Source organism: Homarus americanus, unplaced genomic scaffold (assembly GCF_018991925.1).
Source record: "Homarus americanus isolate GMGI-L3 unplaced genomic scaffold, GMGI_Hamer_2.0 scaffold44808, whole genome shotgun sequence".
Lineage (NCBI taxonomy): Eukaryota > Metazoa > Arthropoda > Malacostraca > Decapoda > Nephropidae > Homarus > Homarus americanus.
Window position 1 is genome coordinate 1 of NW_024721443.1, and position 18759 is coordinate 18759.

Here is an 18759-nt window from a genome sequence, read left to right on the forward strand (position 1 = left end):
ACTCTAACCATTCAAATGACTTCCAAGCACCTACTCAAGCATGATGTTCCATATACAGCCCCTCCCCGACTTACGACGGGGTTAGGGACCCAAAAGCAGGGCAAAAGTTGAAATGGTCGTAAGTTGAAAATGCTTAAATAATACATAGAAAATCTAAAATGGGTGTCTTTTTTCTTCTGATACACAAAACTCTCACTTTAAGCTACAGCCATTTTAAAGTGTTAACATATACATATATATATATTAACACACACACACACACACACATACACACATACATATAATATACATACATATATATATATAATATACATATATATTATATATATATTATATAATATATATATTATTATATATATATATATTATATATATATATATATATATATATATATATATATATATATATATATATATATATATATAATAATAATAATAATAATAATAATAATAATATTATATAGTTATATATTATTAATATTAATAATAAATAATATAATAATAAAAGAAATACAAAATTAAAAAAGATCAAAGTGAGAAAACAATATATGTATGTTGTGTTGTAAATAGTAAGAGAAACAATGGAGACCTCCTGCAATTGGCGTGTAAATGAGGCAGAAAGTTGCTTCAATTGGTAAATAATAGGGTCACTAGGCGCCCACTAAGGGCGCTTACCTTTGAGGTGATAAAACAGCAACCTCATTTGCTGGGGTATAAGTTTCTTTGGTTAAGTTGGTGCGGTCTTCTGACAATGCTTCGACCACTAATGTTTCTTATGAACTGAGGTTAGGTTAGGTTTAATCTAGAAATAACCCCATTTTAACACATTTACCCAAAGTACTTAGAGAAGACATCTCCATAAAAGGCTTCAACCTCCATCATTGTTATTCCTTAATACCCGTTGACTATGCCATCCCTTCTTACAAAAGAAAAGAATAAGCCATAATATAATAATCCTGAGGAATAGCTATAAATTTTAACCATGATAAAATAAAATACATATTTTTATATACAATGAATTAAGATTAATGTACCAATGAACGGCAACAAATAAATCCTACCAAATACGGTAGCTATCACTCGTACTGTAAATTAAGTTTTATATGTAAAGTGAGTATTCTGTGTATTACCTAACTCATTTTACGTTTTGTACATAAATTTACAGCTAAAGTATTTATTACAGTATCAGAAGCAAGTAGAGAGAGAATCAACAAAATTGGAAATATATGTAAAATGTAAAAAAATAAATTATCAAAAGTTTACAGGTCATTGGCATGAGAGGTGTTGCGCAAGACACTGACAAGCTTGCGCTTTAAAAATGAGAAATCGAGAGTCAACGTTTCTCAACATGGAACAGCGCGTACCACCACCACACAGGTGGATTTTAACGAACAAGGTTTCATATGGGTACCGGTGTTATTTAGTTTCGGTCATCCGCGGAATTTTCGGAATATAACTATTGGAATCAGTAGTTTAGACAATTGTAGGGCAGTTTTCCTCAATGACGTTTTCACACGCAAACGAATTACATATGTGGGGGGGGGGGGGTTACAAAGTTAGGTCAGGTCATATATTTGGGAAGCACAGAAGAAAGGGGTCTTAAAAAGTGTCTAAACTACGGATTCCTATAGTTCAATTCCTAAGATTCCCTGGGTGACCGGAATACAATAAACACTTCCATTTACATTCAAACTTGGGCTATTTTTTATTAACATATTGGTAATGGTTGAGTCATATTTGAAAACAACATTAATATTTAGTAATTTGAGGGACCGAACTAGTCACATCGCCCCCTTTCTCTTAAGCTCCTCTACGTGTGTGTGTGTTGGTGTGGGGATTAGTGGATGACAACATTATGACCTGACCTCATGTTTAATAAGGTCACCCTGTATATTTAAGCCTCTCTGTCCCTGTAATCCAGTTGCCTCTGAAGATGTCTTGAATAAAGACGAAAGCTAAGGTGCTCTGTTGTTTCTCTTTCCCCGTGTGATATTATCAATACATATATATATATATATATATATATATATATATATATATATATATATATATATATATATATATATATATATATATATATATATATATATATATATATATATCCTACCAAATACGGTAGCTATCACTTGTACTGCAAATTAAGTTTTAAATATAAAGTGAGTATTCTGTGTATTACCTAACTCATTTTACGTTTTGTACATGGATATCTTAGGAATTTAAACTTCGCAATCAATAGTTTAGAATTTAGATCATGACATTTTACTTCTATGACGTTTTCCTCGCAAACGACTTGTATATGCCTGGGAGTCTATGGGAGCAGAGCCTCCTGGTTATGTTTAAGAATTAACTGAACTATTGATTGCAAAGATAAAATTCCTAAGATTCTCATATTATCCAAAGTTAAAATTTACCACTATTTCTACTAACACTTACTGTACAATGATTGCCCAGTGCTCGCCCGGTTGTGGTGTGGGGGGGTTGCTGGCGAGGCAAATCAGTGTCTTACTTGGGTTATCCATGGTGCAGCTGCATTTCACATTCGAACTCACAAGCTTAGATAGTCATTTTGCTGGTTGAAGGTGCCTATAGCCTACATCTTGTCCATATTTGCATTACCAAAGCAGTCACAAGCACACGCAGGCTCCACAACACGGGCAACAACTATGTACCCTCTGTTCGATTTTCTCTATGATGCCACACCAAATAGGATAGCTCTCCACATTTCTTATATGTTTCTGTGAATATCCAGACGCCACTGGCTGATTATCACTATCTGAGGAACTCACTACTCCCGAATATTAAGCGCAAAAATACACCAGGGGAGAGCACAATAGCTGCCACACGAAAATTTTTAACAATATTCCAAGCGTCTGCGTCTCACTAAACGTTCATTGGCTGGCGGCATCTTGAGGCTGCGCTGATTGGCCGTTGGTGTGAGGGACACTGACCCGCTTGTCACTGTCTTACAACCAATTAGCGGATTTCTATAGCCTGCATAACACTGGAATTTCAGTAGGACAATAAAGAACAGTGACTTTCTCACCCACACCATTCTCTAGACTAGAGCAAGCAGGAGACTCTGGCCATAAGAAACGTGTTTTCACAATTCATATGGGCCCACTGTCTTACGCAACACTATACTGTATGTGAAACTAAGGACACTTGATAGTTGCATCAAATTTAAAAAAAATAGTATGTAAAATATAATTATATCGGTAATAATAATTATAGTCTGATAAAGTCAGTAGTATTACTTGTAATTAATGTTACCCATTAAGGTATTGAGCTAAACGCAAGAATTCACCTTGAGAACACAGTAAGCAATACTTGTTTTTTCATCCTTGTTCTGAGGTTAATATTTTGAATAACTGCTATAACCTGTACCTGTTATGAATTCTAGTGATGAATAGAATTTAAAGTATAATTTTATATAGCCTGACGCCCGACTCGGATAAATCATGTTCAGTCGAATAAGTCTATTTCTGTACATGTTCCCAGGATATTGATGAATGCCGGGGACTACCAGAAATTAGTTCATACTTTCCTGGCATATTTGGGTCTCAAAAAGAAGTTAGTGGATATAAGATTTCCACTGAAAGCTGTATGATGTCTTTGCTTCCTCATTTGACTGCTACAAGTACAGAACAGCTTTATTCCTGGATCAGTCACCTCAGTTCTGGTATTTTGAACAAACAGAGCAGATGTACGCTTAACTGTTCCTGCAGGAGTCCAAATGTTACCTCTTCAAGAGCTGTGAAGCGTAACAGGTTAGAGTGGTAGCAAATATGTACAGTCTCCAGTAGTAACTTTAATAGCCATCAGGTCTTTTTAGAGACCCGCATATGATGGGAAAGTAAAAAGTAAATTTTGGATAAATTTTATTCACCAGCAGGTGGGCTACATTAATCGCCCAATCAAGGCTTCGTAGGAAATTAGATTTAAGGCTTAAACCCTCGTGACATTTCATATGAAATGAATGAAACATAGAATTAATAAAAAAATAGCTTTAAAGTAATATTAGTTTATATCCATATAGGTGATAGGACTTTTTCTCACAGAATACGTACCTGTATATACACCAAGCCTCTTTCTAATGTATTGTAGGTCTTACCGGAATGTTTCTTTTGACTTGATTGATTAAAAATATTAGCCTTGTTAAGTTTATAAGAACTTGGCTATCTTCTCAACAAGTGTCATAAGAGGCCCAAGTATCTGTTGACAACTTTATATATAAATTACAATATCCCTGAAAGCCACCACATATGTACAAGTCTTCATGGCACTGTATAAAGCTCTAGCATAGAATATCTCTCAGACCATGGTTGGTGTTGTACTGTCTAGAGTGATTTCACTATAGATATTATCATCCTTTTCTTTCCGAATTCTTGGTGTTGGTTTTGGGGGGCGGCTGGCCGTGGAGGAGACAGTATCAGTCCCTGAGGCTGATATCCGGATAATTGCTGTGTGATTACCTTTAATAGGCAACTCGTCATTACCATGGGCATGGTTATTATTACACTGACATACACATTCTGGTTCATCTATACGATACCTCTTATGGTCCCGTTTCATTGCTCGAAGAGTCTTCTTCTCATTGGATTTGTCTGCTGTCTTACGAGGCACCACCATATAGCCATAGTAGTTGAGCATTCCTGGGTAGTAAGTGCCATAGGGAAACTGGCATTCATTGTTAAAAACTTTTAAAAGCTCAGCATTAACTTGACGTTTTCTCTGTCTGACTGTAGGTGGAACAGGAAAGCTGGGTAGATGTGAACTACATATACTGGCTGTTGAGTCTTGTGTTGACGAGAGAGAGCTTGAGCAAGTTGACATTGGTTGTAATGGCATAACTGGTGGTGGCTGTCCCATCACTGGTGTAGGAGTAGATGAAGACACCTCCTTGGTGCGGCCACGTAGCAAAGTGAAGACCACAAATACAATGGAAGAGAAACAGAACACCGCAGCCACTCCCAGGGTTATGAACAAGTAGAGACGACATTCCTGAGCTTCAATGGATTCCTGACGAACTTTAGTATCTGTTGAGAAAAGTACATTTTAGTTCTGGTAAATAAATAAACAAGGTTTGGGAAAGATAATAGAAATTTCATTTGCAATATATCAAATTACTGCAAACCTAACCTTACTGGGGAGGGCGGGAGATGAGTCTGGATTTTCATGCAGGTTTTTCACGTGACCAAAAACATAACTATTGTATACATATACACCTCCATATTAAATATACATTCATCATACCCAGTTAAATCCATATTTTGTAATACACTATAATAACAACAAAAACATACTTATTACACGAGCTACCTGCAGACCTTTGTATACTCCCTGATGCTAAGCTAAGCAAGTGAAGTGGAGGCTAAGAGTAGTTTATTAACATTTCTTGTGTGCTTCGATACTCGTTTTAGCCTTACACCGACACCACTTTAAGATGATGAAATCAAAAGTACTGTACAGGCCAAAAAACAAAACACAGAAATAGTACTACAGCACCGGTACAATATATTGTACAAGTGTCTACAAGTTTGCGTGTGCACGGACGGTTATTTATTATGAAGTTCCGACACGCTAATTTTCAATTCCAAAAGTGTGTTTTCACTTCATAAGAATGACATCTATAACTTAAATGTATCAATTAATTACCAAATAAAAGAAGTGATTTTTTTTAAACATCATTGATTACCAGAACCTATAGCGTAATTCTGAACAAAATTGAAATTTTATAAGATATAAAAGGGAGGCGCGTTTATTTTCTCTCTCTCTCTGGTGGCCATCATGTGAGTTCTCATAATTTTTAATGATATTGGACAAGTGTATTACTAAGCTTGTTACATGCTTAATTAAAATCCTTAGTTGTTGAAACGCAGTAATAACATTACAAAAACAAGTGGCGGGTATATTTCGCATGTCTCCTTGATTGCCGCTCAACTGAAATTTATTTGCTTTTGTGATTTTATTTTTCTTCAAATACTGTAACATTAAAAAACTTTCCAATAGTAAAATATTTCGGTTATAAAAATTATCGTAATTGTTGTAAATCGAAACTGTGTTGTTTGAATCCTGATTTCCAGTTTAATGGAAGCTTTCTTGACAATATTTTCTTAGGGATTATTTTCTTGAGAATAAAAAATACAACATTTTAATTAGAAAATAAATTACAAATACCATAAGATAAGTTCTCCTAGCAAGCAGATTTGAATGTGCTCTTTACATTTTCAGGAATATAACAGTAAAGCTAAAGTATACGATAAATGGATTTCAACCTCACCTGGAATTTTCACCCTGACGGACAAGTTCCTCTCCCAGTTAGTGGTGTTCTCATGCTGCTTGCGGGTGTGGCTGGAGGGCGCAGATGGCATCGTGGAGGAGGAGGAGGAGGAGAAAGTGGATAGGATAGGAGGTGGGTAGGGAGGACCTGAGGAGGAGGATATATCTGAGGCAGGGATAACTGTGGTCATAGTGAACTGGCCCACTGCACGCTTTCTCCTTTTGCCGAATCCAAGAAGGTCATCGTCCCCTGGCCCACAGTTAGTCTGACACAAGATGAAAGACATAAATCACTTTCTGTTCTTTAGTTTATTTGTAAAATCTAAATTATCACCATAAACTTATATTTTTCAGTCCAGAATAGAATGGCAATTTTTATTATTATTATTTTTTGGGGTGGGTTATATTTGAGATTTTCCATTGTACTTTGCTTTTCTGGAATGTTTATGGTACATTTCTGAGCGAAACCTAAACAAAAATTAAATAATATTTTAGATTAATAACATTAAAAACAATTTTCGACAAACATATCAAAATCTTCATTGAAGTAGGTTTATTTTAGTCATACTCTTGGACTCCATAGACTTACTCTTCACCTACAGTTACCTGAGCATCTAGCCTAATAAACTTTACATATACCTGTGAATTTACCAAATCAAATCCAATTCATGCAAGGCTAACCACATACCGGTGCACAGTCTTCTGCGTCTACACATCCAATCACATTAGCAGTGATCATGAGACTGTCGCCAACTTCCATGTCTTGAAACATAAACATCCGGAAGGTGAAGTTGTTGATCAGTGGGTTACGTGTGTCTCTCTTAGGGTGCTGGCGAGCGATTACCTACACGACCAGACACATTAGTTTGATAAGATCTTAATGCAATACAGACATAAAGTACACAGACCTGAAACTAAATTAACAAAAAAGTCAAATTGATAACATTATCCCTAATTATAATAAAGATAACATGGAGAAAAATTCCCTGCAGGCCGCACCTTGTAAGAAGGGTTGCGACAGCCGTCAGCAAACACCAGGTCAGCAGCATTGAGGATGGAGCGTGCACGGGGCGCCCCCACCTTCTGGATGATGATGGTGGTGATGCGGCTATACTGCCACCCTGTACACACATTATACATGAATGAACACGGTAGAACACATATTAAGTGGTTACGAATGAAACTTGAAAAATGTTGAGATATTTTGGACAGTCACAACAATTATGTGACTTAAAGTTACTAAACCCTTAACACGCTCCCAGTTTTAAGAACAAGTAACAGACTATTGTACTATAAATGTCAAATATTCTTACCGTCTCCGGACCTCACAATGGACCTTAGCTGCACCTCCTCCCCCAGGTCAAGCTCCACCTCTGGTGTCACTATGGAGGCAAAGAGTTCTGTGCCAGGCAGCTTCCTGAAGAGACCAATCTCACACTGGAACTCCTGCTGCCCTCCTTCAAACATCGATGTGGAGGTCACCCCATTGCTAGATTTAAAGGGAATGAGGGGGTTACTGGTGAAGAAGAAGAGTAAGAGGAAAAAGAAAAACAGAGAAAATTGGGAACAGAGATTAAGCCAAAAGATGAAGTGAAAAATAAAGAGTAAAAGGGGACCATAAATATTACAAAATAACAAAGGCAATAATGGACCCTGAGAAAAATGATAATCAGTTTCTTGCCCTTTACTGTCCACAAGAAGAGCCTTTGTCTTGTATTAAATTTATTCATTATTAACTTAAAAAACTCTGAATTATAACAGTACAGTCAATCCTGGGAATATTATGCTTGCAAGAATCAAAGTTTTTAATTTCGCAACCCTCAATTTGTATCTTCGCAAAAAAATGTCCGCCAGGTGTATAAGAATACCTGGTATAGTAAGAAAATAGAAATTTCTACAAATTATAAATCAAGTTAATATGCATTACATGTTTTATCACATAATGACTAGTGCAATATAATGAAAGTTTATACAAATATTCGTCACTGAGTTCAACAGTTAGATTAAGTTAATTTAAGAATCTTCCAAAAACAGAAAATATCAAAATGTTTCCATAAATTATAATATCCGGAAAAAACCTCGAATCCAGAACACTTGGTAACAGTTGTTCCTGGTGTTACGGCTGACCATCCTCCCACCTAGCCATTAGTGTCTGGTCCTGAAACTCGTATTACTATTACTATGACAAAGTCAGTGGTTACTTTTTATTCATAATGGTTTCTATATGGAGGCTACTACCCAGTGATAGGTGAGGTGATAGTAGAGTGAAGAAACACAAATATATTTCACTTACAATCTAGAAACAAAGTTGAAATACGTTAGATTCATATTTCAGATTTGCCCCCACGCGGATGTAACCTGTTCCTGGCCTCAAGGTTAAGGTGTTAGTGAGGCCAGTTGCCTTATTTCTTCGATTTATTTTATATTATCTTGTTTTGTGGATAGGAGGTAGTAGACAGCTATCAAACAGGGAGGTACTACCGCCTGGGAAGATATTGGAAGCATGTGTTGTCTAATGGTAGACCCTGCTGCCATATGGCATCACGAAAATTGTGACCAAGTCCCAGGTTGCTGATCTGACTTTCTGTCTCATTTACACACAATTGCAGGGTCTCAATTGTTTCTCGTAATATTGACAGCACAACTTACATATATTGTTTCTCACTTTTGATCTTTTTTAATTTTCGTATTTATGGTGCTTTATTATTAATATTATTATTATTATTATTATTATTATTATTATTATTATTATTATTATTATTATTATTATTATTACATTATTATTATTATTATTATTATTATTATTATTATTACAGTTATTATTATTATTATTATTATTATTATTATTATTATTATTATAAAATTTATTTGCTATGAATTATTATTATTATTATTATTATTATTATTATTATTATTAAACTTTCGTCCCCCAGGCCCCGATGTGGGTCAGTGACCTGTGCCCGGGTGGGCTAATCCCCGTAAAAAAAAAATGCGATATCGCCGGATTTTACTGTACTGTAAAGTAAGTTTGTTTTTCAACACTGGTTAAGATTATGATACTTAGGTGAATCTACAGTATATTGTCTTTAGAAAAAATATTACCAAGAATTTCTCAAAGATCATATTATGAAGCTGCAAAGTGAATATTCTCAACCTAGAACCAAGAACAGGGTGGTAAGGTAAGGACAGCTGAGCGACCTCGTCGATCCCTGTCAAAGCTGGTCTGGAGTCTGCAGGTCACTCGTTGAATGATCCATGCACCACGAAACAAAAATTTGACGCATGAAATAATTGTACAGCAAAAGAGAAGAGACAAGTGACTTGGAACCTCTATTATTCCTTGATGTGTCTCCTTACCAGAAAATAAAAATGTAAGTATACTGTACCTGTAAACCAAAGTTCCTGGAATCACCTTAATTGATCCACTGGTCTTTGTAGCACTGTCAAGGTTAACTAACACTGATATGACCTGGGTGAGTAGCAGTTTATGCAGCAATTAAAACTGATCTAACAAGACAGTGTATCTGCCTCAACAGCCTCCTGGGCTGGGTGTTTCTTGTGAACAATCTGACAGGTCACTTGGGTCAATTTGCTAATGTGTTTGAGTTAATAACTGTATAAGGATTATTTTGGCCAACTGTTGCATTGAATATGTTACCAGGTACTAAGAAGCTTAGAAAGTAATAACTAATTTCACTAATCTCTTGTTTTTAGCATTTATGGACAATTTATCTTAGAAACTTAAAAATAAAAGTAAAGTTCCTGGCATAAGAAGCTTCAAAACTGAGAACATTAATTGCAGTATAAATTCAATGTAGGCTCCCAGAAGATAAGAGTTAATGGCGTTGAAAAGAGTCAAAAGCAGTGAGTGAGTGAGTGAGATGAGTCCTGTTGAAGTGTCAGGGTCGGTTCTTGATGCAGTGCTGTAACACGTTGTCCTCGTAGATATTTGTGTCTTTCCACTGTCATCTATAGTCTACATACGTTCTCTAAATACAGTTGTAAATTCTGCTAATGATTGTTCCTGTTTTGTTTACTGTTATGTACTGAACGATAACTCACTCTCATACTATAAAAATATTTGAACAAAAAATATCCACATATCATGAAAGTACTGTATGTAAAAAAAAATATGAAAATTATGCTAGATCTTGCATTCATTAATATATTATCAAAACAGCTCCACACATCATTACACACCTATCTTGAAAATATACCAAAATTAAAAAAAAAGTGAAGGATAATGAACAGATCACAATATGCTACCACAAGTTGAGTGGGCGTGAGGCTTTATCAGTTATAATCTTATCAAGGTAAAGATTAAAGTTCAATACAATAACCAAAAGTGTCCAAATGATGGGTTACGTAAACTAATAATAAGTTTAGGTGAATAACACAAGTTTAAATCAATAATGTGGCAGTAATTAATGATTTTTTTTTATCATCCCAGTCAAAAGCTGTAATAAAGCTGTAGAAAACTTAACACATCATCTTGCATGGAAACATCGTGAATAACTGACCATTATCATGATACAATGGTAAAATGAGGAACAAACAAAGAGACAACATCTAGTTTCAGTCAATTATTTCAGGTGTTCACTTAACAGGGGTCATAAACATCCAGAACACAAACATTCATCACACTTATACACAAACATTCATCACACTTACACATAAACATCCATCACACTTACACATAAACATCAATCACACTTACACATAAACATCAATCACACTTACACATAAACATCAATCACACTTACACATAAACATCAATTACACTTATAAACATCAATCACACTTTCAGTAAACATCAATCACACTTACACATAAACATCAATCACACTTACACATAAACATCAATCACACTTTCAGTAAACATCAATCACACTTACACATAAACATCAATCACACTTTCAGTAAACATCAATCACACTTACACATAAACATCAATCACACTTACACATAAACATCAATCACACTTACCTTATGAATATATTTGTGAATCTGTCTTAAAGCCTTTTATTTTATTTCGCTGAGTAATTAATGAACAAAAGATAAATAACTATTACTTTTTGGTGTTTCTTTTACTCAGGTTCTAGAGAGGTAACTGCACTGTACAGTTAGTTATGAATCCGATCATAGTCTTGATTTGGAAGTATTGTATGGCTAAAGTCATTCCTGGCTAACATTACAGTATGGCAGAGCATGTCAGGTATGAAATGTCTTGTGTCTGAGTCTGTAGTTGTCTTATGCCAGCTTGTCTATATAACTTAAGAAAGAATAGAGATTGATCAATTACACTTTTACAAACAAAGACATTTAATTCTGTAAAATAAAAATGCTACAAACTTAAAAAACAAAACAAATTACTGTAAAGTAGTTATTTTTAGGTACAGTTGAGGATAAATGTATATTAAACTTGAAAAGAGTGAGAAATAAAGTAATCCAACTAAAAAATCTAACTCAGAAATATTAAACAAGTTGAAAGAGCAGTAACTAAGCGTAGAACCCATCCATAGTAACATAACTAGAGGAGGATCTGTGTTCACCATCCTCGTCCATGATATTAACTAGACCCACGATTAACATCATTCCTCAGTTATATCATGCAGTTAGTCAAAGAAAATAGTCCTCCGTATGTCCATGATAGAAAACGAGAAGAGGGGGGGATAATGGGAGCTGGGTGCCTACATTGCCTCTTTAGCCGCATACTTTGCTGTGGCTATCCGGAGGACGTGGGTGTCTTGGGCGATCTTATCCTGGGGTCGACACCTGATCTGAATTTTCTCGTCCTCGGGGAGCTTCAGCCCGTTCACTAGAGGGAAACGCAGCTGCAAGCACAACCACGTCTGCAATATGAAGCACAATGTTTAATACACAACAGAGAAGTATGATGAGATACTATTGTAAACATCACAGACTTTGCAAGACTTTAGAAATGTCTGGTCTTGATTGTAGTATTGTATTTTCTCAACATGAAAAGAGAACATTTAATTTATCACCACCACACAGTAGTTATGGTAGGGAGAGGATCATCAGCCTCACCTCCCCATTGCCCTGGCGACACTCCCTCACACCACATCGCTCTAGGTCAGACACAATAAGCTGGAACATGTCGTTAGTAAGCTGTGTGGGGATCATCCTGCAGGCAGTGTTGATGGTGGGGTCGATGGTTGGCCGGTCCTCAAACACGGGGATGGCGTTATAGCCCACAGGCAGAGACAGGACCGCCATGAACGAGCTGGTCGTCCCAGTGTTCATACATTTAATGTCTTCCCACATGAAAAATAAATCCGTCAGTAAATACAATAGAATTCAGAATTTGTCTTACACATTCATTACTGAAGTTCATCCACCAACCGATTCTCCATCCAATTAAAAATATCAATATTCTCATCTCTTACGTGAGATTTTCCTAATTACGTATAAAGATACCGGACGAACAGGAGAATCTTCTTTTAATTGAGTTAAATAAAACAATTTTAGTGAGTCAAAAAAGAGCCGTATATTGAGTAATACAGTACTGTACTCTACTTTTCTACCTGTTTATTTAACCTCTTTTAATTATAACACATTATTAGTTTAAAGCAGTGAGGTACTGTCCTCACCTGAGACCTGGGCTTGGTCAGCTCCTGGTGGGGGAGAAGGAGAGCTGATGGGCGGGGGGATGGCTGGTGGGCCAAAACTGCCCATTAATGTGGGTGTGGGTGTGGAGGGTGGCAACACTGGAGGTGCCGGAGGCTCGATTCCAAACCCTGTTATAGCAGGGGGCCCAAATAGCCCCTGAGGAGGCGAGGGAGGTGTTGCTGGAGGCCGGATAGATGGAGGTCCCACACTCCTGGTGGTGGTGGAGTCTCGCTGTGGAGAATAATAAGATAACAACGTTGTTTAATTCTTCTTGTAGTTTGTAAAGTGTAAAATCTTGGAAGTCAACTCTAGTCCCATTTTTTTTTGTTAGGCACTTTCCATAAAATGAAAAACTTGTGAAAAAAAATGTGAAGGTTTGGCGTAAAAAATAATATTTGATCCTGAAATTTTCTTTTATTACTTGAGTTAAAGCCCCATAACATACATATTACACCACCAAGTCCGGAAGGTTAAAACCCAGCAAATCACTTTATAATGATAGTTGAGACTAATTCATTAGTTATCTTTCCCACTGAAACTAAAGTCCTAACAAGCTGAAAACTTAAGGATACGAACAGGAGAGTATTACTCCTTACCCCTCAGCTCTTTGTACCATTATAAACAGACATGTCATTACTTCCTGTCATGCACTAAAGTTTTACACACATCTCCAAAACAGTATCAAACCTCATGAGCATAAATACATTGACAAAGCATTCAATTTACCGATATTTCCTGCTAAGAGCAAAATAATTAAACAAACTAGTGAATTGTATATCAATTTGCTGGGGTTGCTTTTTCCTCAGTATCCCTCAAGCAAGCAAGTGAAGAGCTGGGGATTGACCGGAAGATGCCCCCACCCTAACGTTAACTTAAACTAACCTATTTCCCCAAGTATCAATAAGGTGTTTAATCAGCAGGTGAATTAAACTTGAGGGGCTAATCTTCAGATGATCCGAGCTGGGTATACAGGCATATAGAACCATCATCGAGAATACCACTGAGTAACTTGTAGTAACCCTCAGGAGAATATGATCTTACCGAGTGAGAGCGTCGTCTTGGTTCCTGTAGAAGTGGGCGGATTTTTCTCTTGGTTGTCCTCGCAGCCACGCCCATTCTGTTGACAGGAACCCTGACCCTAGTGATGGTGGTGTTGGTGGCATTCTGGTCGTCGTCGTCGTCCTTAACTGGGTCGTCACTGGGGAGGTCTTCAGGGAGGGGCACGTCCTCTATGTTGTCTTCGGAACTCTTTATGTTAATCTCGGATTTCTGGGAATGATGGTGGAGACATCTCATCAGTGAACTCTCTTTCTCTCTCTCATAGGTAATCAAAACAATACCCATTGAACCACAAAATATTAATTCTTCGAGACCAACACCAACATCATGGCAGCAACAGAAGGAGCCAACGCCACGGAGGAGGTCCCCAGCAGTCCAGTGGTCGTCATAACAACCATCACCGTCACATCCCTCCCTCCCAACACCTTCCTACAGCACACACACAATGAACAAAAAATAGTTTAGGTCTGATATATATACCCGACACGAGTATAAGGAAGGTCTCCTGGCGGCACTGACCGGGGTGATGAAGGTGGCGTTCCTTCGAGGTCTCGTCACAGAAATCTTGGGGGAGAGTCTCCTGCCGTAGCCTGGAGGATCAGGATAGCCGTAGGCGGAGATCCTGATGGGTGAGGAGGCCTGGCACCACCCGCACGCCCACAAACCCATCGTCACCCACGCCACCACCCACGCCCATAATTGCATCTGGGTAGGAGAAAGATGGTTAGTATAATGTTTATCAGCTAGGATGAAACGGAGCCAATCACCGACCTGCTTTCTCGCAGAGATAATCAAAACAATATTAACCTACATTCTGAAAGCAATAAATAAAAGAGTAAAATTACCAGACTTTCCGTTGAGACAAAATTAAAGAATGTTCCCCAAACAATTCTAATAGAAGTAAATGGTAAGCTTACATTTAGTAACGAAGGTAAATGAATACTGAAGAATGCATACATTAATAAATAAACAAATAAAGTCGTAGATGTTGGTAAAATCCCTCTACCCAAACCATGTCACATATTGGAGAAATTCTAACACGCCAGCGTTCTGTGTTAACCGACGGGGTAAAATATACTCACAAAAAGATATTTTAATAAATAAAGAGCGAGAAGCTAGACAAACGCATCATTCTTAACTTTTAATTATTGATAACTAGTGCGTTTACTAGCTTAGAATACACGATTAAAGACCTTAGCTGTTGAAGCACATCAATATATCATAACACGAAATAAGAGCGACCAATGACAGGTTCCCACACACTCTTCTCATCCTCACCCTCACTAACAAGGTCTCAGATGTCATGCATACGAAATTCACCGATTTCACTGATCAAATCGTGTTCAATGAAGACCTCCACTAGCCTTTACCTGTGAGACGAAAGAGTGGTTTTCCTTGTATGTCCTAAACGTGTGTTTTGGATTTAGGTCTGGACAGGAACTCAGCGGGGACAGGGAAGTGTGATGCCTCCCCTCACCTCCCCCTCCCCCCACCAAGGGAACTCGTAAGGTCACACATACTGTACAGGGAAGCAGCAGTTAGTGAAGAATATAATATCAACTCCTGATTCAGTATTTGGTCTCTCAACTCCATGGTGACGGCCCAGTTCGTCGGCTCCATATTACATTCATTATCATACTCCACTTTCTACGTACTCCCACCCACGTCAAAAACAAACAAACAAACACAAAATATAAGGATATATCAGCATCATCTGTTTATTATCGTCAACCAAGCATCAATAAAAGTTCAGAGACAAGAAAGAATTCTATCTTTAACTTGGTGTAACTGGGGTTGACTGTAGCCCTGAGGAACATAAACTTATACACAGTTATACAGTCACTCTGTAACTGTGTGTCTACTTCTAGCATACTGATAATGTAATATTGTTCACTCATCACTCGCTTTGTATATTGTTCACTCATCACTCGCTTTGTATATTGTTCACTCATCACTCGCATTGTATATTGTTCACTCATCACTCGCATTGTATATTGTTCACTCATCACTCGCTTTGTATATTGTTCACTCATCACTCGCTTTGTATATTGTTCACTCATCACTCGCTTTGTGACTTTAACCCTATTGAGTATGATGACTTTCCCCTGAATGTGATGACCTGTTTCTCGAGTACGACGATATTGTTTACTTACGGGATTAAGTCACCGTATTAAATTGATTAAGTCACCGTATTCAAGGATTAAGTCACCGTATTCAAGGTTTAAGTCACCGAATTCAATTGATTAAGTCACCGTATTCAGGGTTTAAGTCATCATATTAAGGTTAGTCATTGTGATCAAGGGGTTAAATCATCATATTCAAGAGTTTAAGTCATCATATTCAAGGTTTAAGTCATCATATTCAGAGTTTAGTAATCATATTCAAGGGGTTAAGTAATCATATTCAAGGGTTAAGTCATCATATTCAGGGGTTAAATCATCATATTCAGGGTTAAGTCATCATATTCAAGAGTTTAAGTAATCATATTCAAGGGTTAAATCATCATATTCAAGAGTTTAAGTAATCATATTCAAGGGTTAAATCATCATATTCAAGGGGTTAAGTCATCGTACTTAAGGGTTAAATTATAGTACTCAGGGATTATTAAATTATAGTACTCAAGCGAATACTAAATTATCGTACTCAAGAATAAACATCAGGAAAGAATGTTAGAGAGACTTCGCCGTAGACGGATTCTTCGGCTGCACCTTTACTGACTTAGAATCCAACAAGTATTACCACATTTCACAACAACTCCACACAACAGAGACAATAAGACGTCCTGTACCATTTGCCTTGAAGACGTCTACATGACATAACTATGCAAATATCAAGCACAGGGACACAGAATTTGAGTCGCTATTTGCATACTGGCCTGTAGAGAGGATATTTCAGTCTTGCAGCAAATAATAATAAAAGTGGTTTGTTTTTATACGACGGCAATACATGTCTAGCAAATTGAATCAAACCATGAACAAGGTAGCAAGGAACACAAAAGGTTAGCTTAGGTTGGGTTGGGTTGGGTTGGGTTGGGTTGGGTTGGTTGGGTTGGGTTGGGTTGGGTTGGGCTGGGTTGGGTTGGGTTGGGTTGGGTTGGGTTGGGTTGGGTTGTATATTGTTCACTCATCACTCGCATTGTATATTGTTCACTCATCACTCGCTTTGTATATTGTTCACTCATCACTCGCTTTGTGACTTTAACCCTATTCAGTATGATGACTTTTTCCCCCTGAATGTGATGACCTGTTTCTCGAGTACGACGATATTGTTTACTTACGGGATTAAGTCACCGTATTAAATTGATTAAGTCACCGTATTCAAAGGTTTAAGCCATCAATTGATTAAGTCACCGTATTCAAGGGTTTAAGTCTTCATATTCAAGGGGTTAAGTCATTGTGATCAAGGGGGTTAAATCATCATATTCAAGGGGTTAAGTCATCATATTCAAGAGTTTAAGTCATCATATTCAAGAGTTTAAGTAATCATATTCAAGGGGTTAAATCATCATATTCAAGGGGTTAAGTCATCATATTCAAGAGTTTAAGTAATCATATTCAAGAGTTTAAGTAATCATATTCAAGGGGTTAAATCATCATATTCAAGGGGTTAAGTCATCATATTCAAGAGTTTAAGTAATCATATTCAAGGGGTTAAATCATCATATTCAAGAGTTTAAGTAATCATATTCAAGGGGTTAAATCATCATATTCAAGGGGTTAAGTCATCGTACTTAAGGGATTAAATTATAGTACTCAGGGGATTATTAAATTATAGTACTCAAGCGAATACTAAATTATCGTACTCAAGAATAAACATCAGGAAAGAATGTTAAGAGAGACTTCGCCGTAGACGGATTCTTCGGCTGCACCTTTACTGACTTAGAATCCAACAAGTATTACCACATTTCACAACAACTCCACACAACAGAGACAATAAGACGTCCTGTACCATTTGCCTTGAAGACGTCTACATGACATAACTATGCAAATATCAAGCACAGGGACACAGAATTTGAGTCGCTATTTGCATACTGGCCTGTAGAGAGGATATTTCGGTACACCTTGCAGCAAATAATAATAAAAGTGGTTTGTTTTTATACGACGGCAATACATGTCTAGCAAATTGAATCAAACCATGAACAAGGTAGCAGAGGAACACAAAAGGTTAGCTTAGGTTGGGTTGGGTTGGGTTGGGTTGGGTTGGGTTGGGTTGGGTGGGTTGGGTTGGGTTGGGCTGGGTTGGGTTGGGCTTTGGGTTGGGTTGGGTTGGGCTGGGTTGGGTTGGGTTGGGTTGGGTTGGGTTGGGTTGGGTTTGGTTTGGTTGGGCTGGGTTGGGTTGGGTTGGGTTGGGTTGGGTGGGTTGGGTTGGGTTGGGTTGGGTTGGGCTGGGTTGGGTTGGGTTGGGTTGGGTTGGGTTGGGCTGGGTTGGGTTGGGTTGGGTTGGGTTGGGTTGGGTTGGGTTGGGTTGGGTTGGGTTGGATTATGGTTAGGTTAGGTTAGTTTTAAAGAACATCTGCAGTCAGTAATATTGGTAGCAGAGTGCAAGACCGACCCACTACGACCCGCCAGCGACTGTAATGATGCAACTGGCGGGGAGGAAAGTGCCTTATTACAGGAATGATTTTATTGTCGCTCATAACTTTATACTCACAACCTTCTTGGATATATTATGAGTGACCTTATACAGTTAGCATTATCTCTTTAGACTGGCGGTACATGATGGCATTAGAACACAGAAAAAATACATTATTGGTATACCTTCATTTACGACCAGTCATCTCTTCATATAATCT

The 18759-nt window shown here is 37.4% G+C and overlaps 1 protein-coding gene across 5 annotated transcripts in view; it reads right to left on the reverse strand.

The window, feature by feature from the left end:
• Window positions 1–2140: 2140 nt before the first annotated feature.
• Window positions 2141–18759, reverse strand: part of LOC121861696 — a 103112-nt gene continuing 86493 nt past the window's right edge. For 4 of the 5 annotated variants that reach the window (XM_042359591.1, XM_042359588.1, XM_042359589.1 and 1 more), the window contains 10 exons: window positions 14487–14672; window positions 13950–14177; window positions 12890–13139; window positions 12327–12553; window positions 11973–12130; window positions 7592–7767; window positions 7278–7399; window positions 6967–7122; window positions 6280–6544; window positions 2141–5035 (listed from right to left, as the gene is read on the reverse strand). In XM_042359591.1, the coding sequence (XP_042215525.1) occupies window positions 4311–5035; window positions 6280–6544; window positions 6967–7122; window positions 7278–7399; window positions 7592–7767; window positions 11973–12130; window positions 12327–12553; window positions 12890–13139; window positions 13950–14177; window positions 14487–14672 (2493 nt within the window). In that variant the 3' untranslated portion in view covers window positions 2141–4310. The remainder of the gene's footprint in view (window positions 5036–6279; window positions 6545–6966; window positions 7123–7277; window positions 7400–7591; window positions 7768–11972; window positions 12131–12326; window positions 12554–12889; window positions 13140–13949; window positions 14178–14486; window positions 14673–18759) is intronic. The other variant, XM_042359593.1, reaches the window with a different exon arrangement.